Genomic DNA, 27868 nt, shown 5'->3' with positions numbered 1-27868 from the left:
AAATTTTGATAATAAATAAATAAATAAGATAACTCCTAAATAAAAGACAAGCTATCAGTCAAATCCACCCATCCATCCATCCGTCTCTGACTAACTGCTAAAGCAGAGGAAATTACCCACAAAAGCAAGACTTAGGTAGCTGAGTGAAAACAGAGCATTACTAATTTCCCTATATAGTACCTTATTTTTTATTTCTAATTAGAAAAAATAAGGCACCATTTTTTTATTTTGTAAACAGAGAGCAATAAAACATTATGCCCTATCTGTTACACTGTATCAGCCTAACCTGTCCTAGAAAACTCATCTCTACGCAAGGGTAATATTTCATGCACAACCTATGATGGATATCTTTCCTTAAGTCTTAGCTTCAGCTACCATCCCTTTATTTTTCAAGTATCCTATGTGATAGGGATTTGACTTTTATCACAAGCTACTCTATTATTGCAAAACTGAGGAAGTATGCCATTAGAAGAGAGGACACCCATACAGAGTTCCCAAGAGCATACAACCCATTTCTCACCGAGCCTCTTGAGGACACATGGTCCAGTCCAGGCTAACCACGTCGTACCCAGATTGTGCCAAATCCTCCAGTGCATAGTGGGCATTCTTAGCAAAGATGATCTAGTGGATAGAGAGAAGAGGAGAAGATAGAAAACAACTAGTATTATATGGACAGGGTTACAAACGCTTGGTAACATAGGAACTCAAATTTTGCATGAAATAAAGTTACATTATGTCATGGCTTAAAAATTATGCATAGTAATATGTTTATTTGAATATTATCCTTTTTTTCCTAGTTAGGCATTAGAGAGGATGAAAAAAGATGCTTCTATAAAAAGTAGTGGAAGTGCAAATCTATTGTCCACCACCTCTGATTAGGGAAAAACTACACTGTAAAACTAATCTTTGAAATATCAGCTTTACTCTCAGTTATGATTTGAGGGGAGAAGGGAACTGTTCTACTTTAACATCCCAATTCTTTCATTTGGAAATGTATATTTCTATACTAAAATATGTTCTTCATATTTTTATAATGTTTTGATAAGTCAGGAAAAAGTTCTGACAAAGGAGATTGAAGGAATAGAAAAAAAGAATAGTTTATTCTCTTTTATTGGCTACTATATCAGGGTAGCTATGAATTTTCTGGCAACCGCAGAGGCTACAAATTTTTTGTATTAGTTGCTGGAGTCCATAACTAACTGTACTCCTATCCTACTTGCAAGCACTCCATAGCCATCTGAATATTGGATTACGTAGGTTTTTAGTATGGTCCAGGTCTTTTTACCGGCACCTATATTTTTCTCTCTTCTACCTTTATGTTTTCTAGAAAATGTATGTAAATGGTCTTTCAATCATTGAGAAAAGCATATGATGGGTGAAATGAGCTTCTGGATTCTACAAAAATGTGATATTTGCCTTTAAAATAAATAAAACGCTGTCATTCTGGACAGAATTGCTATAAATTCTGGGTAATAATTCAGAAAAAAAGCAGAAGGAAACAGTCCCATCTCTTACCATTGGCACCGCAGGGAGAGCATTTTCTTGTAGCTTATTCTTCACACCTTTGGCAATGGACCGAATGAACGGGAGGGCAAACTCTGCAAACTGGACTGGCCCCAGATGTCCTGCGTGGGACTCAAAAATCTGCAGAGCCTGACAAAAAAAGACGAGCAGAGAACCAGAACCACTTCCTGGTTAACGGCTATTCTCCCTCTCTCCTTTCACTTATCTGTAAGGCCTTCCCCACTATACAAGGTATTCACTCTATTCTGTCCTAGCCTAGAAATATCATTCTAGGGTTCTTCAACTGGAACAAATCTAAGTTTCAATTGCCTTTGGGTGCACCAAAAATGTATTAAGGAGAAAATTACACCAGAAAACCCTCAGGTAGTATTATCCATTGTTCATGTTTTTGTTGAAGGTTTAGTTCCAGGATTAGATTGTCATATGGTAGCTGCAGTTTTTAATCCTATTCTCGAGTGAAAGAATACAGAGGACAAGGTTGCAGCTCCTATTTATTTGGTATAATACAAGAATGAGTTTTATATAGGCAGAATCTATACCAGTATATTCAAGAAGCCTATCATAGTAGCCAGTTATATGGATAGATCTAGGTTTCATCATAATAGTAACTGCAGGCAGTTGAATGAAGGGCAGGACTCGTCAGCAAACTCTTACTGTCCTGGATATATATATATATACACACACACACACACACACATATATATACATACATACATACATACATATATATGTGTGTGTGTGTGTATGTGTTTCTGTGTGGTATTTGTGCTGATAAATAAATAAAGGGAGACTACTATAGATCTATTTCAAGCTATTTAGCTCTCATCAGCTAGCCATACCCTTATTGGGATTCGAACCTGGGCTGTATTGCATATTAGGCAGATGTATTAACCACCAAGCCACAGGCTGTCCTCCATTATCAGCTGAGCCAGGGAGAAAGGTATATATTTAAAGTCACAACCCCTGGTATGCCCCAATTATGGGAGGAAGCTAACTGCTTCCATTCTCTGTCCATCGGCTCGTCACAAGAGACCATCCAGACAGAAAGCCCAATATTTTTACTGTTGCCTTTTGTTACATTTGTGTAGTATTTGTGCTGATAAATAAATAAAGGGGAGACTAGTATAGAACTATTTCAAGCTATTTAGCTCTCATCAGCTAGCTATATCCTTATTGGGATTCGAACCTGGGCTGTATTGCATATTAGGCAGATGTATTAACCATCAAGCCACAGGCTGTCCTCCGTTATCAGCTGAGCCAGGGAGAAAGGTATATATTTAAAGTCACAACCCCTGGTATGCCCCAATTATGGGAGGAAGCTATATATATATAGCTATATATATATATGTCGTCTCTTGAAACACTTTGGGAAGAAGAATAATCTGGGAGGAAAAAAAGAGTTTTCTGAAGCTCATAAAGCCAGATCAAAAATCTCGAAAATTGAAAGTGACTGGTATTTTATATAGTAAGTAAGTAAGATCTTTATTACGGTCAAAGACCAGCAATATACATTTGTTTTTACACTATATTAAAAAATACTAATATTAAAATATAATTAAAAAGTATTGACATTAAAAGTGGATAATAACATTATGGTCCAAAGATTGTTAAAGGTATGTCCAGATAATTGGTACAAGCTGGTACTATGCTGTAGCCAATTTTTTTCTTATGGACATTGCAGCAGCACAGAACTTTGCCACTGCATACTTGGTAACCGGGTTAGTGTCCTGGAGGAGAAAGCCTAGATAAAAATTGTCTGCCTTTCTCCCTCCCTGGCAATCTCTCTAATAAGGGGAGAATATATGCAGACCTACAAGCTCTGTATAGCTCGCAGTGTAATAGTACATGTGAATTATCTTCCACTTCTCCTTTACCACATATACAAACGTGTTCGGCTGTAGGTGTTCTCTTATACCTGCCCTGGAGGAGTGCTGAAGGAAGAATGTTAAATCTGGCTCTGAAGAAAGCTATTTTTTGTTTTGGAGAGATCAGGTCAATTAGGTATCTTGCCGATTCCCACACACCCTGTTTGATTCTGTCCCTACTGTGGAGAGGCAACCTATTTAGTTCTTCTTGGAACTCCATGTCCCTCATTCTATTGATTACTACTTGCTTTGCTTGCTCAAAGCCTAGGGACATTAAGAATAATGGTGAGAGCCCATAAGAGCCCAGCTTGTGTCCAATTGCTGGTTTCCAGGGGGAAGGGAAATTGTCAGTCAATACTAGTGGGGACAGTCCCTCTGGAAAGAAATGCATTTTAAGCCAATAAATGATCATCATCTTCCAGGCTCTTACTTGCCTGTCTCAATTCTTAACTGGGCATTTGGAGTTCCATTGGGAGAAGCTAAGATGGCTCGCAGGAATTTTGTTTGAATGGTTTCTAACAAGTTTCTCTTTGCAAGGATTCCTGTTTGTGCCCGTAAAGAATTTGTGCCAATGTTTTGGCCTCAAAAATTTTAAGGCAGCAGGTACTAACTGACCTCCACCTGTATAAAAGAAATGTTTGATTGCATTTGAGGACCTAATGGCTACTTGCGATGTGTGATCCAGGTGTGCCTTCCATGTCCCTAGACACCAAGGTATCTAAATGTTCTAACCTTTTCCAAACTATATCCTTCCAATTTCCATGAGTATTGGCTTGGTCTTTTAGCAAAAACTAAAAATTTAAATTTATCGAAGTTAAGGACCAGCTTGTTTTGCCTGCAATAGCCGAGCATTGCCCTAATTGCTCTCTTCAGTCCTATGGGGGTTTGTGAAATGATAGCGGCGTCATCAGCATATAAGAGAATTGGCACTTTGCAGTGTGCTAGGTTAGGAGGATGGAAATCAGGGTTCTGTAAAAGATCAATCAGGGGATTAATATAGAAGTTGAAGAGGGAGGGGGACAGGATGCAACCCTGCCGTATCCCTTTTTGTACCCTTACTGAGCTAGTTAAACTCCCTTGGGGATTGCACCTCACTTTCAGGGTGGAATTGGCATACAATTTTTGTATGAGGAAGAGGAAGTGTTTATCGATAGTGGTGCATTTTAACTTCTCCCAGAGAGTGATCCTGGATATTGAATCAAAGGCCTGTTTAAAATCCAGGAAGGCCACAAAAAGAGAGGATTTTTTTATGTGTGTATTTTTGTACTAAATGGTGGAGTACCAAGATATGATCCACCATCGATCTTCCTTCTCTAAAATCAGCTTGTTCATCTTTGATTATCCCATCTGAAATTAGCCAATCTTGAAGTTTATAATTTATGTTTTTGGCATACAGTTTACTAATAACGCTTAGAAGACTAATGGGTCTGTAGTTGCCTGGGTCATTTCTATTCCCTTTTTTATAAATAGGACGTTGGTCTTACCTGAACGTCTATTTTTGGAGGGGGGAGGGAGTGGTCATGTGTGGGTTTTATCTTAGCCTGATTGGTCCAAAGACTGAGAGCAAAGCTTTAAATACTGGTGCCTTCCAATCCTGGCCCAGATTCTCGAAGCCGAACGGTAGAACTGAAACAACAAAAAAAAAAAAACACAACAAACTCCGGGAACCCCCGGGCCCTCCCCTTGGCCCCAACGAACACAACTCAGGGCGGGTCATGACCACTCCCTCCCCCCTCCGAAAATAGACGTTCAGGTAAGACCAACATCCTTTTTCCAGAGGAGGGGGAGGGAGTGGTCACGTGTGGGACATATAAAGGTCCCAGGGAGGGAGAACAGGAACCACTAGGGCCCAAGGGGAGCCTCAGCCGCCACCCCCTGCAACACTCTCTGACCGAAGGACGCGTCCGCAGACGCGAAGGCATCCAGACGATAATGTCGGATGAAAGACGTCGGGGAAGGCCAAGCGGCTGCACAACAGATGTCCTCAAATGGGGCCCTCGTGGCCCACGCCGCCGTGGTCACAGCACTCCTGGTAGAATGGGCCGTGATCCCCGATGGGGCCGGCCGACCCGAAGCCCCATAAGCCTCCACAATGGCCTGACATAGCCAACGGCCAATGGTCGCCGAAGACACTCTCGACCCCAGCAACCCCGGCTGGAAGGAGACAAACAAGGCCTCCGACCTACGGACCTCCCTGGTCCGCCAGAGGTAGATTCGCAGAGCGCGGCGGACATCCAACCGATGCCAGAGGCATTCCCCGTCATTGAGGGACCCAGACAAAAGTCGGGCAGGACGATCTCCTGAGCCCTATGAAAGGGGGTATTCACCTTCAGGACGAAGGCCGGGTCAAGGCGAAGCACCACCCTGTCCTGGTGAAAGTGACAAAGGTCGTCCCTGGAAGACAGGGCACCCAGTTCAGAAATACGTCGGGCGGATGTAATCGCCACCAGGAAGGCCACTTTCAGCGACAAGAAACGTAAATGAACAGTACAGAGGGGCTCGAATGGGGCCCCCGTCAAGGCCCTGAGCACCAGGGGAAGATCCCACGTGGGGAACCTGTGGACGGGGGGAGGCCTGAGATTAGCTGTCCCCTTCAGGAAAAGCTTGATCAGAGGAGACTGGGAAAGGGAAGAAGACACCCCCCCCCAGGACTGAAGACAGGGCTGCTACCTGTCGACGCAAGGTATTCTGTGAAAGCCCGTCCTCAAGACCTTTCTGAAGGAAATCCAAGATGTTGGGAATAGTGGCCCTATCAGGAGAAATGCCCTTAGGCGAGCGCCATCGGACGAAGGCCGCCCAGGTGGAGTTATAAATGTGGGTCGTCGATGGCCGACGAGCCGCCTCGATGGTATGAATGACCTCGGAGGACAGATAAGCCTCCCTCAGAAGCCGCCGTTCAAGAACCAGGCGGTCAGATGAAGCCACTGGGGTTCTGGGTGTACCAGAGCCCCCTGCAGCAAGACTACCGCCCCCCGCGGAATCCTCCACGGAGGGGCCACCGACAGCTGCACCAGATCCGCGAACCAGGGCCTCCTGGGCCAATACGGGGCCACTAGAATGACCAGGGCCCCCTCCGCCACCACCTTCCTGACGGTCCCCGGGATGAGGGGAATGGGAGGGAAAGCATAAAGAAGGCCCGGGGGTCACCGGCTCCGGAGGGCGTCCGTGCCCTCCGCCGACCTGGACTGGAAACGGGTGAAAAACCATGGAAGCTGGGAGTTTGCGGGCGACGCAAACAGGTCCACCAGAGGAGACCTGAACCGTTGGCAGATCCTCCGGAACAGCGACGGGTGGAGTTGCCACTCGCCGTTGTCCAGTCGCTCGACTGAGCCAATCCGCCTGGACATTGGAGAGCCCCGAGATGTGCTTCAACACCAAGGACAGCAGGTGCCTCTCCGCCCGGGAGCCCAGCCGCAGAGCCTCCAACCAGAGGGCCTGCGAGTGGGTCCCCCCTTGACGATTGATGCGTGCCTTGGTGGCCACATTGTCCGTCAGGAGGAGCACATGACACCCCTCCACCGAGGACTGGAAGTGACTCAGAGCCAGTTGCGCAGCCTTCAGCTCCAGCCAATTTATGTTGTGGCGGAGATCCGGGGCCGTCCACCTGCCCTGCGCCATCCGAGAGCCCACCAGGGCCCCCCACCCGAACAGACTTGCGTCCGTGGTGACAGTCACCCTGTCCGGCTCCCAGAAGCAGCAGCCCCACTGAATGGCTGGGGAGAGCCACCACGCCAGAGAGACCCAGACCCTCGCCGGGAGACGGAGAGTCCGAAGAGAATTGCTCAATTGTCCCCTCTGAAATGGGATGAGTTCCCACTGGAGGGGCCTGAGATGAAGCCTGGCCCACGGGACAATCCCGATGCAAGAGACCATCTTGCCCAATAACTGTGACAGAGAGAGGATGGAAGTGGACCGCCTTGCGCGAACGCTTTCCACCAGACGACGGAGGCTGTCCTGCCGTTCCTGAGACAGACTCACCACCCCCGACTTGGAATCTATGACTGTCCCCAGGTGCAGAATGTGAGTGGAGGGGGAAAGATGGCTCTTGGCGAAGTTCACCGAAAAGCCCAGGCCTTGAAGGCTCCAAATGGTGAGCCAAAGATCCGAGACGGCCTGAGGAAGGGCCTGAACCAAGACATCGTCTAAATAACACTGGAGACAAACCGGCACAGACCGCAGATGAGCCGCCAGAACCTTCGTGAAGGTCCGTGGGGCCGAGGCCAGGCCGAAGGGCAGAGCCCTGTACTGGTAGTGACGGGACTTGTGAGAGAACCTCAAGAACTGGCGATGAGCGGGCAGGATGGGAATGTGAAGATAGGCCTCCGTGAGATCCACGGAGGCCAGGAAGTCCCCCTTCCTGATGCCCTGAAGGATAGATTTGAGGGATGACATTTTGAAGCGTCTGTACACCAGAAACCTGTTCAGGCGCTTGAGGTCTAGAATCGCCCTCCAGCCCCCCGTGCTCTTCGGAACCACGAAGAGGTTGGAGTAGTGGCCCAGGCCTCGTTCCCCTAGAGGAACCGCCTCCACCGCCCGAATGTCGAGAAGGTGGGTGATTGCCTGATCCATCAGGCGGCGGCGCTCCCGACTCCAAGACGGAGGGAACGACCGGAAGAGGTTCAGAGGAGTGGAGAGAAATTCTAACCTGAGACCGTGACGAACCGTGGCTCGGACCCAAGCATCCGACGTGATCTCGTCCCATTGATCCGCATAGAGGGAGAGGCGGCCGCCAATGGGACGACTCGGGTTCGAGTCACTTCCCCCTGCGGAAGGGACGACCGCCTCCCCCATGAAAGGGCCACCTGGAGTGGCCCTGGAATCGATTCCTGTCCTGAAAGGACGATCCGGAGAATTGCCTATCAGTTGGGAAAGAAGAAAAGCGTTGGTTATAGCCGTAATCTGTAGCCCTATACCTTTGTCTACAGAAAGGGCGAGACTTAGCCTCGGGTTTCTTAGCATTAGTGGGAAGGACCTCCTTCTTGTCCTTGTCCTCAACCAAGATGGGGACGAGAGCCTCCCCGAAAAGATTGGGCCCCTTGAAAGGGGCGGCTGCCAAATCCCACTTAGCCTTGTTATCCATCTGCCAGTGGCATAGCCAAAGAAGCCTACGCGAGGTAACAGGTGTGGCTAAGGCACTGGACGCAAACTTTACCGTGTCCAGGGTCACATCAGCGGAGAACTGGCAAGCTTAAAGAGATCTTGGTGGATCCGCTCGTCCTGGATGGGAATGAGCTCCTGAAGCTTCTTAAGCCACATGACAGTGGCGCGGTTAAAGTAGGAGGCCGAGGCCACGGATTTGATAGCCCATGCAGTGGCATTAAAAGTCTTCCTCAAGGTAAGCTCAGCACGCTTATCCTCCGGCTTCATCTTATCCACCGCATCACCTGAAACCACCGGAGAGGCAGAAACAAGGGCGGCCACTGGGGTGTCAAAGGCAGGCAATTGAATGGCCTGGGCAAAGGTCTGCTCCACGTTATAGTGCCGGCAGTCATTACTCCCTGGAGCAGAGAAATTGGAGGGGCGAGCCCATTGATCGGTCAAGACCTCCAAAAACAGGGGAGGAGCTGGAATTTCCTCCTTGTTAGTTGCCGTGGCGGAGAACATGGCCATGTCAGGATCTCTAGGCGGGGGCACCGAGGGGTCCAACCTTGGTGGTCTGCCTCGCCTTATCCAAGAGGCTCTTGAACATGGCTGGAACAAAGAGGCCCTTAGACACGGGCTCATCCGAAAGGCCTGCATTCTCATCATCCGAGAAGCCCATGTCCGGGAGGCTCTCCCCCCCCAAGAAAGAAGCTTCGCTCACCATGGAAGGAGAGGAAGTACGACACTGGGTCCTGCCAAGTCCCCCATGCCTGGAAGAAAAGGACCCCTTGTCCCACTGGACAACACCCCTAGCAATGGCTGCAGAAATAAGCCTTTTAATACCCTCAGGAAGGTGCTCCAAATCTTCTACATCACCAAAGGCAGAGCTAGGCCCTTGCGGGGCCAACCTGCGTGAGGGACAGGGCCCCCTAGACGTCCCCTCCAAGGGATCCCTAGAAGGGGAGGAGAGGGAGATCGCCTCCTTCTGGAGTAGGAACGAGGCCTACCTGGAGAGACCGAGGGGGAAGAATAAGGGCTAAATCCTTTAGGGGAAGAACGTGCTGAAAGAGGGCCCAGAGGGGACCTGGATCTATCCCGGGATGAAAGCCTAGTAGACTTGGCCTGTCTTTCAGCCCTTGCAAAAGTTTTTTTCAATAGCCCTGTGCCTCCTGGCTTCCTCCCTAGTGGAGGACCTAGCTGGGCGTTGGGCCTTCCCAGAATCCGGGGGGGGGGGGGAATACTCTGGTCAACCCCCTGCCCTAGGCCTTCCCCATCCCCAATCAGGCCCACCTCCTTGCCCTGGGGAATTTCAGGCCCCTCGTTCATGCCTACTCATGTGTCCGACGCTGGAACGAGGGCTTCAAGGCACTGTAGGCCCCACCAGGACCGAGGCCTTCAGCACGCTGAGGGAATAAGGCCTGGGCAGCGCGCACATGGCGGCAACAAAAATGGCCGCCGGAGCTCTTCGGACCAGCCCAACGGCCAAATCAAGCCTCCCGCGGCTCAGCCGGGCACTCAGACGCCCGCGCCGCTTCCAGAGAGGATGGGGGAGGCCACGCGGCACTCAGGCTCGCACCCCCTCCCCCAGAGGCCACTCGCAGCCAGAGAATGCCCAGAAATGAATGCAGAAGCTGATCCGACGATCGTCGGCTCCGCGAGCGGCTAGGGGACGCCTCACAACGACGCTGCTGCTTCCCGAGGCTTTATGGCCCGCGCAGCTGCCGCTGCAGCCGCCGAAAAAGGAGCTGGCACCCCCACACTCCCGGGGATAGGGCTAAGGCTCCAGGCCCGCAGGGGGGAGGCAGAACGCCCCACAGGGCCCTCCCCAACCGCCCAAGGCAGAGGACTGTCCCTTGGGGCCGCAGCTGCACAATTTGGAATTTAGGAGAACGTTTTAAAGTGCCCAATCAATCCAAATAGAAACCAGATTGCAAAACAACAATAAATCCTACCTATATCTCTCTAACAGTGTTTGGACCAAAGACTGAGAGAATCTGGGCCAGGATTGGAAGGCACCAGTATTTAAAGCTTTGCTCTCAAGTCTTTGGACCAATCAGGCTAAGATAAAACCCACACATGACCACTCCCTCCCCCTCCTCTGGAAAATGGTATGATAATTGCTACTCCCCAATCTCTAGGCATATGGCCTGTATTGTCTATAAATGTAAACAGTGATGCTAAAAGTGGGCCCACCAACTGGCATTCTTTTTAATTATTTCTGGCAGGACATTATCAGCTCTGGGTGCCTTATTAGCCTTTAGGGCTCCAATCAACCGGGATATCTCTTCTGGTGTAACAGGGGGCCAGTGAGGAGTGTGGTCCAAACTAGCTTGGCTCTCCTTGGTTACATAGTCAGGATCTGTATAAAGCTCCCTAAAGTACTCTTCCCGGGCATGAATTGGAACCTGATTTGTAGGGGGTAGGGGAGGTTTTCCCAGTCCCCTGGTGATGTACCAAAAAAGGGACGTATTTTTTGTCCTGACTGCCGTAATTAGACTATGCAAAGACTCCTTCAGGGCAACACTTTTCTTTTCTTTTAGAAGGTTCTTATATTGTGCTTTCAGCTGCTTTAAGTAGTAAGTGTGCTCCTCGGAGGGGGCACTTTTACTTTTCTTGTATTCCTCATTATATATCTTTTTTAGTTGAACGCAATCTCTATTAAACCATTTTTTGTTTTTTGAAACTAGCATTTTGGGGTGAGCTAGTGATCTGTTACTGAGAACTGAATTCAAGTTTAAAATTAAGGATTCAAACCCCTCTAGGTAAGACCCCCACAGTTATTTCTTAGTAGAGATGTACGTAACTCTATGGTTTCAGGGTCTAACATCCATTTGGTAACTTCCTTAGCGTTTTTCTCGTTCCATTTAATTTTTACCTGGGTATTTTGAGTCTCTAACCTGGGTAGGTAGGCTGTGCCTGCCCTTAGAGAATTCTGGTGCAATGTGAGAGTAAGGAGTATTGTATTATGATCACTTTCCAATCGCGAGTCTACCTCTATCTTCTGTAAGAACTTCAGGAGGTCATATGATATTATCCAGTAGTCAACTGTGGATTTTCTTCCTGCTCCCCAGTAAGTATATTCTGCTGGGAAATTGCCCCATGGGGACCCGTTAAGGATACAAAGATCCAAACCTTCAGTCATTTGTCTTACACATAAGCCTGCCCGATTAGCTTTAGGGTCTTTAAATTGTCTGGCATGCAAAGATTCATCTGTTACATTTTCATCATAGTGAATCTTAAACTGCTTATATAATGCTTGGTCATTTGGACCCATCCTAGCATTTAAGTCCCCCCCTATAATTATTGCAGCTTTGGGGAATAAAATCTTCTATGCTGTCCCAAATCTTGTTAATCTCATTATTCTTATTAAGTGGAGGAATATAGATATTGAATAGCAAAATCTCCACCTGTTTAAATAAGAGTAATGTAGTTACAACCCATGACTGGAAAGGTGGCAGTGGTACACATTTAAAATGCAAGGATGTATTAACTAATGTCACAATACCCCCTTTAGCTCTCCCCCCCACCTTGCTTGGGACAGCCGGAATTGAGTTGACCCAATAGCCATCTAACTGAATCTCTGTGGAGACCCAGGTTTCCTGCAAGAAGAGGATGTCAAATTGTGATATATAGTCAAAAAAGAGTTGGTCTTTTGATGGGACGGACCAACCTGCTATATTCCAGGTTATAAGGGAGAGTGGGTCAACTTTTGGAGCTCATCAGGAAACTTGATTTAGGGAAGTTGTCTGATTGTTACCATGGATTGAGGTGTCATCGCACACTGAATTGGTCTTCTTTAAAAATAGGGAGGACCCATCTAGGTCATGTGTAGACTCTTGAGAAACTTGTTCAGGGTAAGAGGTTTTAGCACCAGCTAGCAGAGCTTGCCATTCCGAAGCCTCTTCTCTGGTTGTAGGACAAGGTGTTATTAGGTCATCTTTCATTCTTTGCAATGGTGGCTCTGTCGTGAGTCGACTCTCAGTATCTTGGTTTGGAGCTGGCGGTGCTGAAGGTGTCATGGGATTTTCACACAGGGATGAAAACATCTCCATCTCTACTGGGGTCTCTAATACCCCCTTTGGGTCTTGGCTTCTATTTTCTATGATCTTGAATTCATGTAATCTCTTGTCCTCTGGGGGGGAAGTGAGAGGCTCAATTACTGGGGAAACCAGGTCTATAAGTGGTTCTGCTGTGTCCATTGTGACCAATAAGGATTTCTTTAAATTTTCTAGCTTGAATAATATATTGTCTTGTTCTTTCCTTGGGAGAGCACCAAAAGCGTTAATGAGGCCAGCTTCTGTGCTGTTAAGTATCTCTTCTCCAGGCAAGACTGGTTGACTCCCACTATCGTTCTCTTTCTTTTCCAAGGTTGAAAATGAGGTGGTGTCATTCACCTTGGAGGCTCGCATATTAGCTATTAACGGAATAACCCTTTCCTCACCAAAGACTCTGATGGGAAAGATTTGGAAGGAGGCTAAAAATGCCTTCATCTTGAATAACATCTGTGGTATGGTGGGCTGTTTGAAAGACAGAAGGATCCGCTTCCAATTTGGGGCCTCAGGTAACCACTCCACAGCACGGAGATCAATCATGCCACTGTGACAGTGAAGAAGCTGGCTTAGGGAATTTAATATTGCACTTCTGGAATTCCAACGTCCATAATTAAGTCCGTTCAAATGGATTCTAAAAGCTATCCTTTGTGTTTGTAGTGAGCGATGTGATTGTTGTAATTGAGGGAAAGATTCTTTCCTGATTTCTTCTTTATTGATACCTTTTCCTCTCGTTGCCATGTCTGGGGAGGGACTGTTTTTCTGAGAGGACTGCCTCCTTTTATCTGTCTCTTTAACTGTTTCTCTGGCTCTTTGCTCTATTTCCTTTTCCTTATCCTGCGAATGGGAATTAATCAAATCTTCTGCCAGAACTTTAGTGGGAGTACTTGGGGCCCGATATTGCATTTGAAGAAAAATAGCAATAGCAATAGCAATAGCAATAGCAATAGCAATAGCAATAGCAATAGCAATAGCAATAGCAGTAGACTTATATACCGCTTCATAGGCCTTTCAGGCCTCTCTAAGCGGTTTACAGAGAGTCAGCATATTGCCCCCAACAATCTGGGTCCTCATTTTACCCACCTCGGAAGGATGGAAGGCTGAGTCAACCCTGAGCCAGTGAGATTTGAACCGCTGACCTGCTGATCTAGCAGTAGCCTGCAGTGCTGCATTTAACCACTGCGCCACCTTGGCTCAGCTAAATCTTTTTTCAATGATTCTACATCATGTTGAATGGCAATTAATTGTTCAAATATTGAAACCACCGTTTGCGCTGTGAGAAGGCATTGCTTTGCCATAAACTCGGTTGAATTTTCCCAGGTAAACTCTCCATATTCTGAATTATCTGATTGTTCTTTGCCTTTTTAGTCTTTAACTTAGACTCCATAAAGGAAGTTATTGGACTAGTTGTTTGTGATAAGAGCTGGCTTTCATTTTGTTCCCCCCCTCCCCCAACAGATCGGAAAAGTCTAGTAAATGCTGATTTGCCATATCTTTTTGCCGGTCCTGTTCTAATCTCTCCAGATTGTTGGAGATGGGGGGGGGGTTAGTTGTACTTACAGATCTCTTGCCAACAAAGAGCTCCTCAATTCTTGGTTGTTTTGCTATCTTCACTGGGCTGGTGCCATGGCGTTTCTTTCTTTTTCCCATCCTTATTTAATTCTTCGGCAACAACGAAAGTTTTTGTTTGTATTATGTTCTATGCTGTTATCTCCACCAAAAAATGTTAAATAAATAAAAAAGAATCCAATAGGAGTACTAAAAATTGATAAAATAAAATAAAACCGGGAGGCACTATTGCAAACATGCTCCAGCTGCACCGGCTGCAGCTCTGCCCCGGTATTTTATATATCATTTGCTGTGGTGCAGAATTGTGCTCTGTCCAACCTCATCAAATTCAGCTTCGATCTGTCTTTATGCATTTCAGAAATCTACTCTTAAAAATAACAGAGGAAATACAATCAGATATTTATGAAAATGTATGTTCTATGAACAGTAGCCTAAATAATACAGTGCTAATTTATCGATTCAATTATCCTACCTTGAAAGGATCCTTTTCAGCAGAAAGATAAAAGGAAGAGTATACCTTCAGAAACCAAGAACCTTTCTATTTAAGGAAATGTGATGCCTACAAACTTAAGAACAGAAGTTATTCAGGGTCCACTCACCTGAGCACCTGCAGCCACCTGTCTCACCAGATATTCCACAATAACGTCAGTCAATAAAGTGAGCAGCTGATAGCTGGCCTCAGGATGTCGGTAGAGCCAAGCCTTGGCTTTCGCCATTGTGTTGGAGCCACCACCTTCAATCATATAGGACATCAAAGTCCACTAGGAATGAGAGTGAGCAGAAAGGAAAAGTACATATGAATAAAAAAGTCTACTTCCAAAGCTAGCCCAGCTTCTGCAATTACATGAACCTTGCAGAAACAGTGAAGCAGCTCTACCTCAAACAGATTACATGGTTGGCATTGTACTTGTGCTCTCCTCTGAAACTATATCAACAGTTTGTACATTCTGGAGAGTTACACATCTTGTCCAAAAAAAGTAGCTTGTGAAACAAGTTTTCATATCCAACCAAGTCTTTTGGGATGAAATGCAATAAATAAAAACCCCATCTGGCTCAAATCACATGTTATAAAATAAAACTGGTAGATATTTGTGGAGTAGATGGTTGGCTAGCCAACTGATCAATGTATTAATGGCGGAGGAGCAAGAGTATAAAAGGTTTGGCTGAAAGTAATTAAGAACCAAGACATTTTTTCCTTCTCAAATGACTTGTCAAATGCTGCTGCCAAAGACTCAGAACCTTCCTGGTATCCAATAATAACATAGAAATCTAGCACATTCCTATACTACCCAATAGAAAAGTGTAGAGATGAAAACAGGGATTTCTTGTAAGGTTTGTTTTTCCAAACAACTGAACTCACTGGGGCACCAGAGAAGCCGATCAGAGGCACCTTCCCTTCCAATCTCTGCCGTGTCAGTGTGATAGCCTGGAAGACATAGCCCAGTTCTGCTGCCACATCGACCTTCTGCCGAAGCTTCAGGAGGTCCTCTACTTCCTTTAGGGGTTCTGGAAATGTGGGCCCTTTTCCTGGCACCATCACCACTTCCATGCCCAGTGCCTGAAAAAGATGAGTCAATGTGGGACAGAACTCATTCTGGTTTTAAAAAGTTTGCCAGCTTCTCTTCTCCCAAGTAAAATCATTAGCAGTATCTCCTCCTCCCCAGCCATTTCTCATACCTGAGGCACCACCAAGATGTCAGAGAAGATGATGGCAGCATCAAAAGGAAAGCGTCGTAGAGGCTGAAACCAAAGAGATTAGAAAAAAACACATAAACTCAATTTTTAACCAGCTTTGATTTGTACATAGGTATTATATGAAATAGGTGAATCTAGCATTCATGATGGTAGTGAAAATATAAAGAATTTGATTGAACAAATTCAGAGAAAAAGTAAAATGGGGATTTTTTATGATGCACAGCAGCTGCCATTCTATGTGGAGTGTTTTTATATATAAAAGAAAATTAAGAAACCATAATTACAGGTCTCTCCAGATGCAGCTTTAAGTGCTTCTTGGATAATTAAGAAACCCAGCATTGCTGTATCAATAGCACAATCTTGCCTACCATGCAGACATATATTGTTCACTAAAGAATTTCTCTATACATCAGTTCTGCTGATTTTCAGAAACCACATCACGTCTGGTAGTACTATATTGTTAATATTATTCACATTCTGCTAATGAGGCACCTCCCTTTTATAAATATATGCTGAAATTTATAGGAAATGCAAGAATGCCTAACTTAGCAAGAGGCAAATTATTGTTCATTTGGGGCAGAATATAGTTATAAAAAATATGATAATTAACGAGGATCTTTTCAAGAGCTACAATATGAGCACAAGAGCTATGGTGGCACAGTGGTTAGAATACGGTATTGTGTGGGTTAACTCTGCATTTGCATTGCCAGCAATTCAATCCTGATGGGGCTCAAGGTTGACTCAAACTTCCATCTTTCTGAGGTCAGTAAAATGAGGACCCAGATTGGTGTGGGGGGAAAATATGCTGACTCTGTAAACCACTTAGAAAGGGCTGTAAAGCACTGTGAAGCAGTGTATAAGTCTAAGTGCTATTGCTATTGGAGGGTGGCAATAATTGGGTGTATACATTCCAGTCATACTACTAGAAATATTGGTAGTTCTAGGACAATGTACTAGATGCTTGCTCTTCAATTTTGTGTCTAAAGAAAGAAGTAATTTGGTTCAAGAAATTTGCTCTTGACTAACTAGGTGAGCCCTATAACGTGTGCATTCACAATTACATGCAATGCTTCAGTATTGGACAATATTCTTCACTTTGCTTAAGAAAGATTAAATATGTCTGGGCCCCATCAAATCTTTCACGCCCAATCTTATGTTCTACAATTCCCCTGCCGCCCCCTTCCCAAACAAACAGCCCTTAATGACAAAGAGGAGGAGCCCCCCAGGATGGCTCTCCAAAATGTTTAAAAATCTGGCCCCAAATTGTTGAAAGTGTAAAAAAAAACACCAGGCACTTTTTATCATATGTGGTGGACATGCCATGAGGCCAAAAGATATTAGGAAATGATTCAATCATGGTTGGAACAAATAGTGGGAGACCAAATTTTGTTTAAACCAGAACTTTTTCTCCTAGGCATAATACCAGAAGGGTTTAAGAAAAATATACTCTATCTAATTATACATGTACTAACTGTGGTGTGCATAACTTTTGCACAGTATTGGAAAAAAGAAAATACACCATCAGAGCTAGATATAATCAGAAAAGTGTTGGCCTGTGCGGAAGCAGATAGGCTCACTTAAAAATAAAGGGGAATCAGAATATTTTGAAGTCTGGAACAGATTTTATGATTGGTATAAGACAAGGTGACAAGACTGGAACAAACTGTATACATTGTGATTTGACAGAAGTATAGATAATGCACTAAGTAGGCTAATAGTTAATGGTTGAGACTAGTTGTGTATAATGTGAATGTATGGTCACTTCGACTCAGTGGTACTGCACTGTTTTAAATGTAAAAATAATAAAAATATATTTTTTTAAAAATGACAAAGAGGAGGAGAAGTGACCAATAAAAAATAACTGAGCGGGACAATGATTAGGAACAGCAACCACTTAATGGGAAAAAAATGAAAATATGATTGGAAAACCATTAAGTAGCTCAGATGAAGAGACAAGTCATATGGGATAGTGTTCAAAGTTGCCAAAGACAGTATTAAAAGATCATGAAAAGTAGTGATTTAAAAATATAACAAAAGGATAAATATTAAAAAGTTATTTTTTAACAAATACAAAATTTTCTATTTAAAACTAAAATTATATTCAGATCAAAGAGAAAACTCTCAATGGGCCAAAATAGAAAAAGATTAATGGGTGGAAAAAAAGAAAAGGTTTTTTTTCCCCAATATGAAAATTATAAAAACAAATCCAAGTAATGTTTAAAGTGATGCTGTCAGTCTGACAATGAACACTGAAAAAATATTGACAAGTTTATAACAATGTGACAGAAAACAGAGGAAGCATTATATAAATAGAAGATTAAAAAGCGGAAAAAGAACTCCCAAAGCAGTCAGCAATGTATATAATTGTTTTGTAGGCAAATAAACAAAAATGTAGGGTACCAATATGGTTTTTTTTTAAGACAAAACTACATCGGGTAAATTAATGAAAATAAACCTAATGAAAACATCCCAAATTAAGTTCTAATACAGAAGGTAAGAAATACACGCAGTACAATAAGGATGAATAAATAACAGAAGCAAAGAAGAAGGGAAAACACCCAGGATACACAGACGTTAAACAAGTGGAGCAGAGATTAACTTTAGAAAAGAACAAAATGAAAATAGACTTAAGAGGTTAAGTCATGTCCTGAACAGAACCTCAGTCCTGAACAACATAAAGCTCCCTCCTTACTTGCAGCGTAAGTTCACAGCATTTCTCTGGTGATCGACAGGTTGCAAAGAAATCCTGAGCTGCTCGAGTCTCACGGAATTCTGCAAAATAATTAGAACGGGGTTGGAATGTGGATTGAACAGTCATTAAATGAATTGTTGTAAGTCGAGGACTACCTGTATTCACACCCAGAATTTTCCCCAGAATCTGATCTTTAGAATATTTTTCCCTTGCCCTCTTCTCATTTGACAGAAATTAACTCTTGCTTCATAATTCATGGCTTATATATCTTATTAAAATAAAGTGTCCATACCCAACCCAAGAGAGTCAGGCTGATATAGTGGTTAAGGCATCAGGCTAGAAACTAGGAGACTGAATTCTAGTCCTGCCTTTAGTCACAAAACTAGCTGGATAATCTTGGGCCAGTCACTCTCTTTCAGCCCTAGGGGGAAAATGGAATGGCAAATAACTTCTGAAAATTCGGGGCAAGGAAACTGCAGAGACTGTCTAGGTAGTCAGCTGGAATCAACATTGACTTGAAGGCACAAAAACCAATACAACCCCACCCCAAATACTACCAATCACTTCAAAAAAGCCACAAGGTATAGAAAAAGCTATACTGTCTAGCTTCCCAAATTCAGGTAACTAATGGGGGTTCCGTTTCTTTTTGCTACCATCTAATGGCTATCTATAAAGGGATGCGGTGGCTCAGTGGCTAAGACGCTGAGCTTGTCGATCAGAAGGTTGGCAGTTCGGCGGTTCGAATCCCTAGCGCTGTGTAACTGAGTGAACTCCTGTTACTTGTCCCAACTTCTGCCATCCTAGCAGTTCGAAAGCATGTAGAAATGCAAGTAGAAAAATAGGAACCACCTTTGGTGGGAGGTGTTCCATGCACCTTTGGCATTTAGTTATGCCAGCCACATAACCACGGAGATGTCTTCGGACAGCGCTGACTCTTTGGCTTTGAAACGGAGATGAGCATTGCCCACTAGAGTCAGAAATGACTAGCACATATCTGTGAGCGGAATCTTTACCTTTACCTTAATGGCTATCTGGACTTTTACAATTCAGAAATGACACCCTGACTAGACAACAGAAACAGTATTATTGGACTATAATTCCATTCAACTCAACCAATATGGCCAAGGACTAAGAATAACTAGCACTGCAGCTATTTGAAAGTGATAAATGGCATCTCTTGTAGAAATCCATGTCACCCTTTCTGCTTTAATTACCTGGCAGGTATCTTCCTGCCTGCCTCATGCACCAAACAGGAGTGTATTTTGTCTCTTCTCCAAGTGCTGCTTGCAGGAAAGTATCATTTTTCAATTCAGGAAATCCTGTAGGACTAATCAGAAAACAAAAAGCAATATGAACTTAAAAGATGGAGACTTTGAATCTTTCAGATGACTATAGCTGGTGGTATTAAGCAGTTACTTCTCAATATATATTCTACAGCCTTCCTTAGTGTGGGAATTACAAGAGTGGAAATCCTGCATCTGTACAGGGAAAAATCGAATAATATCTTTTTAATTCCTCCTTGGGGTTAAGGATGCAGTCAAAAGCTAATGGTGTCTGCCATCAAATGTGGCTTTGGGAAATCTTTCCAAGCTCTTTACCAATAGGAGGCATCCATTATGAAGTAACACGCTGCATCTGTGCATGAGCATTTTTGTTCCTGTCCCATGGTGTCTGTGCACTGGGAGGAGAGTGGACCCCATATGTTCCACTCTGGGGCACACGACTAGGAGAGAGCAGGGAGGGTGCTTAGAATAGGGCACTGCCAACATTCAAAGTCATGCCCCTTAGGGATGCACTGTGGGAATTTGTTTTTCTCTGTGCTCATGTCTGGGTCCAAACCATTTCCATCTTGATCTGTCTTTTCACAATGTGTGTGCCTACAGTGATTTGATCCCCCATTTGTTCAGTTTCCAGAGTGTTATCCTGCTGACAGGCATTCAGGCAGGCAGAGTCCCAACCTCATCACGTTTCTTTCCAATATTCCAAAGGGCTGGAATAAATAGGCAAGGAAATCACAGCTAGAAATTCTTCCCACCCCCTTTAGTCCCATAAGCAGCCTTAGGAAGCACCTGGCTTTCCTTCCATGTGATAATGAGCTACATTTGGGTGCCCTTTGTCCCCAGGCACTAAGCAGGTTGAATGCACACACAGAAACACACATGGAGGGAGAGGGAGAGAGAGAGAGAGGGAGGGAGGGAGGGAGGGAGGGAGGGAGAGAGAGAGAGAGAGAGAGATAATTGAGGGAGGGCACATGCAGACTGTGTATGTTTGTGTGCTCTCCCCTTATGTTGTACATGTATGTATTATTTATCCATACGTGTACGCTGGGAAACACAAGACAGATGGCATATACTTTGTTCGTGGTTATTCGATCATAATGAATGCAGTTAAAATGGAAGTGCCATAGGCTCACATGATAATGTTTTCTGCATTTTTTTCTCTGCAGCTCCCCAACTTCTTCTGATCCATTTTCAGACTTGCGATCTCTACTGTCAGCTTCTCCCCGGTTATCTATCTATATGCAACTCCCACTGTTATGATCTTTAACTGGGTGAAATGGTGCATCATAGGGCAAGGGTTTGGGGACCAAGGAACCTTTAATGGGCTAATTTACATAATGTGATCCATGACCCAAGGGAATGAAATTTGGAGGAATGTGGCTGTTTCAGTGCTATTGGCTGCTGCTCCGGTCACCTGATCTTCATTTTCAAATTTCTTTGACAGTTTCTCAGTCAGTCTCACAATACTTTACTCCCTCCCCACCCAGCCATTATCTGTCTTCTGGGATGGGAAGGGAAGGGATAGGAAGGGAAGAGAAGGGAACCCCTGTGCACCCCCACCTGCCCCCATGCCCTCTGCATGCTCCCCCAACCTGTGCTTACACACCTGCACACTTTCCCAACCCCACACTGGCTTTCTCCAACCCATGCAGCACCTGTTATGCAACCCCATGCACCTTCCCTGACCTATGCTGCCCCCCCCCCTGCCCCCGTGTGCCTTCCTTGACCAACTGGGTCTCTCTTGCGTTCCCCAATGCATCTTTCCTGACATGTATTGTCTCCTGTGTGTCATCACTGATCCACATGGCACCTCTTGTGCACTGTCATGTCCCCTCTCCAACCCCTGCCTCTCTGGCATACCTTCCTGACCCATGTAGCACCTTTTGGGAATCCCCATACACCTGTCTCGCCTGTATGCCATCCCTGAACTGCACAGCACCTCTATGCTCTCTCTACCCTTCGGTACTCTTCCACATTCCTCCTGTGAACCATCCCCAACCAGAGCAGCACCTCTCATGCACCCTTGCGACCCACATGCATTCTTCTGCAGCCACACTGTCTTCTGCATACCCTAATTGATCCCCATAGCCTCTTACACCCCTGTGATCTCCACATCCCTTTTCATCCACACTATCCCATCCCCCCCCCCCATGCATTCTACCTGAACCTCAGGCACCTTGGATACCCTTTCCAACCTACATCACCATTTGCACAACCTCCCTAACGCTCACAGCATCTCTGATGCACACCCACATATCCTTCCCAAACCACATGGTACCTCTCACACATTCCCATGTATCCTTCCTAACTTGCACCTACATGTACCTCCTTGCTCTCTTCCCACTCCCAGCAGCAACCACCTAGCTGCCTGCTGGCTTCCTCACTGACTTTCTCCCTGTAAGCTTTCCATAAACAAAGAAAATAGGAAGCAAATAGGATTTTTATGAAGGAAGGGAGGGAGATAAGAGCAGAACAATAGGGAGGCAGGAAAGGAAGGAAAGAAAGATCGATCTCTGATGCTCCCTGCCAATTTCCCACTGGAAACCTAATGGGGAAGCAACAGGAAATTGGAAGTCACTCCTGTTTCCACTGCTTATTTGCCCTTCCATAGTCGTCCTGTTTTTCTGCTTAGGTAAGATAATATCTCTGAAATGATGACCCAATGGCCGTGCGGTGGTCTAGCCAGAAAAAAAATTAAGTTCTATTCTATTTTCTGAGAATTATCCTAGTGAGGGTCAAACACACAGAATCCTGAGGTCCTTTACATTATTTCTTTCCAACTGTGGCAAAAAGCTGAAAATAAATGAAACCTCCCCTCCTTCTCAATGGCTAGTCTTTTAAATAAAAATAAATAAATCAGATCTTGATTATTTTTCTGGAAGTGATTATTGCCTCAATTGCAATAGCAAAGCATTCTGAAGATTTTCAAAAATATTCTGAGCTCTGATTCCTAAATAAAAGTTATACAATAAGCTTTACTCTTATATGCAAACTCAAGTTCTGAATGTAGCATCCTCATCTCCTATTCAGGATTTGGGATGACAGAAGAGATTCCTGTAAGGGGGAAAACACATCCTCCAAACTCTGCAGAATTCCAGCCCTCTGAAAACTAGTATCAGAGCAGTTTCTCTCACATCACAGCAGAGCTAAAGTTAAATCTCCTCAGCTGTCAAAGAGACACAACAGTGTAGGATTACACATGCTGACAGTTTATCCAGAAGCAGCTACAGATGCCCCTAGCCCCTATGCCACTGTCACACAATAACAATGATTTTTGTAGGTTAGCATAATCTTTTTTCACTGTCAGTAATATAGAGCAGCAGTTAACTTTTGATTACCTGCTTATACTGTCAGCATCATTGGTCAGCAGCAATGTAGCAAATTAATCTTTTAAATGCAGGGTAATTCTGAAATAAATTTCACTAAGTTCCAGAGACTTATTCCCGGGTAAGTGTTCATAAGATTGTAACTTAAATGGTCCATGTATCATAAGAAAAAACTGTGCATTATTACAATGCCCTTCACTGAGATACTGTATATGGAATTGTACTGACCTACACTTTACACATGTCATCCCAAAATTAATTCCTATTCAATCACTTAAGTCATCAACTTAAGGGTCTTATGGAGCGGTGACTCTCAAAATTCTAGCCATTTTGGTTATAGAAAGTCTGTGAGCTATACAATACCAATTGGGAAGGAAAAGGTTGGGATAAGCTATTATCTCTAAAAAGGTATGATAGAGTAGATAAATTCACTCGGTAGGCACAGGACAAAGATAGCAGAATTTTGGCTCTCATATTCAACTGGACGGTGCACCTGTATTTTTTTTATTGCAAAATGTTGTTTGGAAATTATTTCAAAATATCACCTTTACAGCCCATTCTTATCATCTCATTTCAAAAACAAACACTGAGAACTTAGGTTTCTTGTCCCTGTATATATTTCAAAACGATCACACAATATTTTCAACCCTTTTCACATTTATATTTCTGAAGAACGGTAACATAGGGAAGGAGAGGGCAGCGTAAAATGTCCCAGATATTGTGAATTGTAATTCTCGTGTCCTCTGACCATAGTAAGGCCAACTGGGGCAGATAGCAGCCAGATTCCAATCGTATCTGAAAGGTTACAGCTTTGCCTTCCTTGAACTAAGGAGCAATTGAACAGAAAGAGAGATTCTCAGAATACCATGTTCTTAGGCTGCTTTCCACACCCAGGAGATTATCTCAAAAAGGGGACAAATGAGACGTTTGAGCCCCCTGGTTTTTAAGCCGCAGAACAAAAAACTACTACTGAAACCTAATCTCTTTTCTGCCAGAAGTGCCTAGTCACACATTAAAACTAAGAAAGGCGAAGGATAATGACCTCTTTTATAAAGTCCTGCCTATCATTCTTGACACAGTGCTACTCTGGGCGCCCAAACTAAACACTAGCTCACGGGGGCTGCAAACCACTAGATTTCTCAGTTAAGTGGCCTCCTTTTCCTGGACCTTGGATCTTGGGGAGCACGTCTGCACGTGAAGCTATCTGCTTACACTGAAGAACTAATGATTTTGCCACAAGGCAGGGGTCACCAAACTTGGCAAGTTGAAGACTTGTGGACTTCAACTCCCAGAATTCTCCAGCCAGCAATGCTGGCTGGAGAATTCCGGGAGTTAAAGTCCACAAGTCTTCAAGTTGCCAAGTTTGAAGACCTCTACTATAAGGGGGGGGGAGGCAGGAACCCCCATTTCTTGGAGCATAACCCAAGCAGAGTTCTCCACTCTTGTGCCTCGTCCCCATGTAACCCAATTCATGCCGGACGGCTTCGGACACCGCTCCCTAATTTGCCGTATGCCAGCGCCCTCCGACCGAACCCACGGCAGCCTTCCCCAGCTCGGTGCCATGCAGGTTGTACTACAATTCCCAAAGTTCGGCCGGCCTTAGCCAATGACCGCGAGATTTGGGAACTATGGGAAATGTAGTGCAGTAAAATCTAGAGCAGAAAGGAGAAATACTATTCGAGCCCTCTGTTTCGTCTCCGCAGCCGCTACTCACACGACCATCCCATTCTTTTCCATCTTGCCCTCTACGCGGCGGTGCGTGTCTTTTTCCCGCCCTGCTGCCTACCAAAAGAAAAAATCAAACCCCTCTCTCTGTAGACTTCCGGATTCTTGTCCTAGCTGTCCTAATTGGTGCTCTTGGGACCCACCCAAGGCTTGCGTCAAAAGAGAGGGGCCCCATTACCGTAATGATAGCCGTAGTAGCTCCGACAAAAAAAAGAGCAAAGTCAAAGAAGTCTCTCTTTGCATGATGTGGAAACCATACGCTTGAATTCGATTAACAATACGTTACTCTACATATTCTCTTTACATATACTCTACGTATATATGTAGCATATATACATATACTCTACATACAAGCTACAATATGTACCATGTTAAGTTCTGATAAGGAATTGAGTTAACTTAATAAGCCACCTTTTGTTCATCATGCTTTTTTGGGATGGGATTGTGTGACAGTGTAATTTTCAAATATCTAAATATTGTGTTTAGAATAGAATGGAATGGAATGGAATAGAATAACAAAGTTGGAAGGGACCTTGGAGGTCTTCTAGTCTAACCCCCTGCTTAGGCAGGAAACCCTACACAACTTCAGACAAATTGTTATGCAACATCTTCTTAAAAACTTCCAGTATTGGAGCATTCACAACTTCTGGAGGCAAGTTGTTCCACTGATTAATTGTTCTAACTGTCAGGAAATTTCTCCTCAGTTCTAAGTTGCTTCTCTCCTTGATTAGTTTCCACCCATTGCTTCTTGTTCCACCCTCAGGTGCTTTGGAGAATAGCTTGACTCCTTCTTCTTTGTGGCAGCCCCTGAGATATTGGAACACTGTTATGATGTCACTCCTAGTCCTTCTGTTCATTAAACTAGACATACCCAGTTCCTGCAACTGTTCTTCCCGATGAGGGTGGACATGATTACAATTTACATGTTCTTAAAGAAGTAAGTTTATCAGTGCCTATAATTTAATAGTCAGATAGTTGCAACACTCATATGATAGATGGAGATGGACTAATAATGAATCTAAGTTGTTAAGAACAAGCTAAGAACAAATATTGCAGAAATCAAGGAATTTTTAGATATAACCTAATATAACCTAATCATAGCAACTAGAAACATACCCATAGTCTCTATGTGGTAGAACTTGACTGAATTCTGCATCAGATCATTGATCCAGAATTCCAAACCCCTGTGGTTTAAGGCTTGCTAAAAATATATGTAAAATTTGGGTATCAAAACTGAACTGTATAAATCTTGATTCTCTTGGCAGCCATTTCACAATTGTCTGTGTTTTTTCAACTCAGATCTGCTAGATTGAAAAAAGATCTCCAAGAGGTTATATCAAGAAATGAACTTGCAACTTTATATAACAATGCTATATGAATCTGACTATGCACTTCTGTAATAGGACTGGAAAAAATATTTTATGAATCTTTTATGACAACTAATCCTTAACTTACTAGCTCAGTCTATCATTAACCCAGGGTTAAGTTTTAGACCAATTAATTCATTAAATTATAGTTTGTAAGCAGGAAACAATTAAGAGCATTGCAGCTCTTTGCTACTATCAAGTGGTTACCTGGATTTTTGCAGCTCTAGCATGGCAGCAAATGGTCAGGCTGTGTATGTAAAAGAAGAAATATTATGCTATGGGAGGGGGGGGATACTCAATTCTCTCTTTTTTTTAACCATGAGGTGGCGCAGTGGTTAGGGTGCAGTACTGCAGGCCACTTCAGCTGACTGTTATCTGCAGTTCAGTGGTTCTAATCTCACCGGCTCAAGGTTGACTCAGCCTTCCATCCTTCTGAGGTGGGTGAAATGAGGACCCAGACTGTGGGGGTGATATGCTGACTCTGTCAACCGCTTAGAGAGGGCTGAAAGCCCTATGAAGCGGTATATAAGTCTAACTGCTATTGCTATTGCTATTTTTAATTTTTAGAGATCCCTTCATTTCCCCTTTAAAATTCTTCAAGTGTTGTGATGATCTTAATCATCAATACTGCATTCAGTTTTGGTCACCACGATGTAGAAAAGATGTGGAGACTCTGGAAAGAGTGCAGAGAAGAGCAACAAAAATGATTAGGGAACTGGAGACTAAAACATATGAAGAACGGTTGCAGGAACTGGGTATGTCTAGTTTAATGAAAAGAAGGACTAGGGGACACATGTTAGCAGTGTTCCAATATCTCAGGGGTTGCCACGAAGAAGAGGGAGTCGAACTATTTTCCAAGGCACCTCTGAGGGTAGAACAAGAAGCAATGGGTGGAAACTAATCAAGGAGAGAAGCAACTTAGAACTGAGGAGAAATTTCCTGGCAGTTAGAACAATTAATCAGTGGAACAGCTTGCCTCCAGAAGTTGTGAATGCCCCAACACTGGAAGTCTTTAAGAAGACGTTGGATAGCCATTTGTCTGAAATGGTATAGGGTTTCCTGCCTAGGCAGGGGGTTGGACTAGAAGACCTCCAAGGTCCCTTCCAAGTCTGCTATTGTATTGTATTGTATAATATGTACACATTGGTGTTTTAGTTGTGTAAAACTGAGTACTCGGAAAGTGAAGTGTACATATACCATATTTTCAGTGCGCTGTGGATTCTCCCGCCAAAAAAAAAAAGTTGAAACAAAGAAACTGATAAAACTGCCTTTGACAACACCCATGTTTTTATCTATAGGATGCTGAATGGTGCTGCGGTTAAGGCCATTTTTATCTGCAGAGAGCATGTTGTATCTGTAGAAGAGCCACCCATGGTTTTTAATCAGTTTGAAGCAGAAGCGGCCTCTCACTGTTAGTATAGGAAGACATCACACAATTCAGAGCTCAGAATTTATAAAATCTCCTAAATATTTAATTACCAAACATGTAATGAGAGTATTCTTAATAAACATATACATAATTAGCAATGCGCTGTACAGTCACATGCAATACAGAATAAAATTGATTTATAATGTAAGCAAAGAGTCCTGAGCTTAAGACTTTAGCCATCACCAGCATTAGCCAAGGCATTTCACTGCCTTAGGTAAAGTGGTAAATTTCCCCTTCACTGCTGCCACATCATGATATATCGCAT

The 27868-nt window shown here is 44.1% G+C and overlaps 1 protein-coding gene across 4 annotated transcripts in view; it reads right to left on the bottom strand.

The window, feature by feature from the left end:
* Positions 1 to 27868, bottom strand: part of UROD (uroporphyrinogen decarboxylase) — a 37520-nt gene that overhangs the window by 7769 nt on the left and 1883 nt on the right. The window contains exons 1-8 of one of the 4 annotated variants that reach the window (XM_014066306.2): positions 24797 to 24906; positions 19691 to 19803; positions 18477 to 18556; positions 15767 to 15829; positions 15450 to 15647; positions 14689 to 14850; positions 1516 to 1653; positions 521 to 621 (exon numbers count right to left, since the gene is read on the bottom strand). In XM_014066306.2, the coding sequence (XP_013921781.1) occupies positions 521 to 621; positions 1516 to 1653; positions 14689 to 14850; positions 15450 to 15647; positions 15767 to 15829; positions 18477 to 18556; positions 19691 to 19803; positions 24797 to 24819 (878 nt within the window). In that variant the 5' untranslated portion in view covers positions 24820 to 24906. Of the gene's footprint in view, positions 1 to 520; positions 622 to 1515; positions 1654 to 14688; positions 14851 to 15449; positions 15648 to 15766; positions 15830 to 18476; positions 18557 to 19690; positions 19804 to 20889; positions 21250 to 23094; positions 23221 to 24796; positions 24907 to 27868 lie in introns of those variants that run through there. The other 3 variants (XM_014066307.2, XM_087719763.1, XM_087719762.1) reach the window with 3 other exon arrangements.

The sequence above is a fragment of the Thamnophis sirtalis genome, unplaced genomic scaffold (assembly GCF_051295495.1).
Source record: "Thamnophis sirtalis isolate CommonGarterSnake01/CBP01778 unplaced genomic scaffold, rThaSir2_p1.2 scaffold_7, whole genome shotgun sequence".
Classification (NCBI taxonomy): domain Eukaryota; kingdom Metazoa; phylum Chordata; class Lepidosauria; order Squamata; family Natricidae; genus Thamnophis; species Thamnophis sirtalis.
Note: the sequence above shows the minus strand (reverse complement) of the source record. Positions and strands in the feature narration are given on the sequence as shown.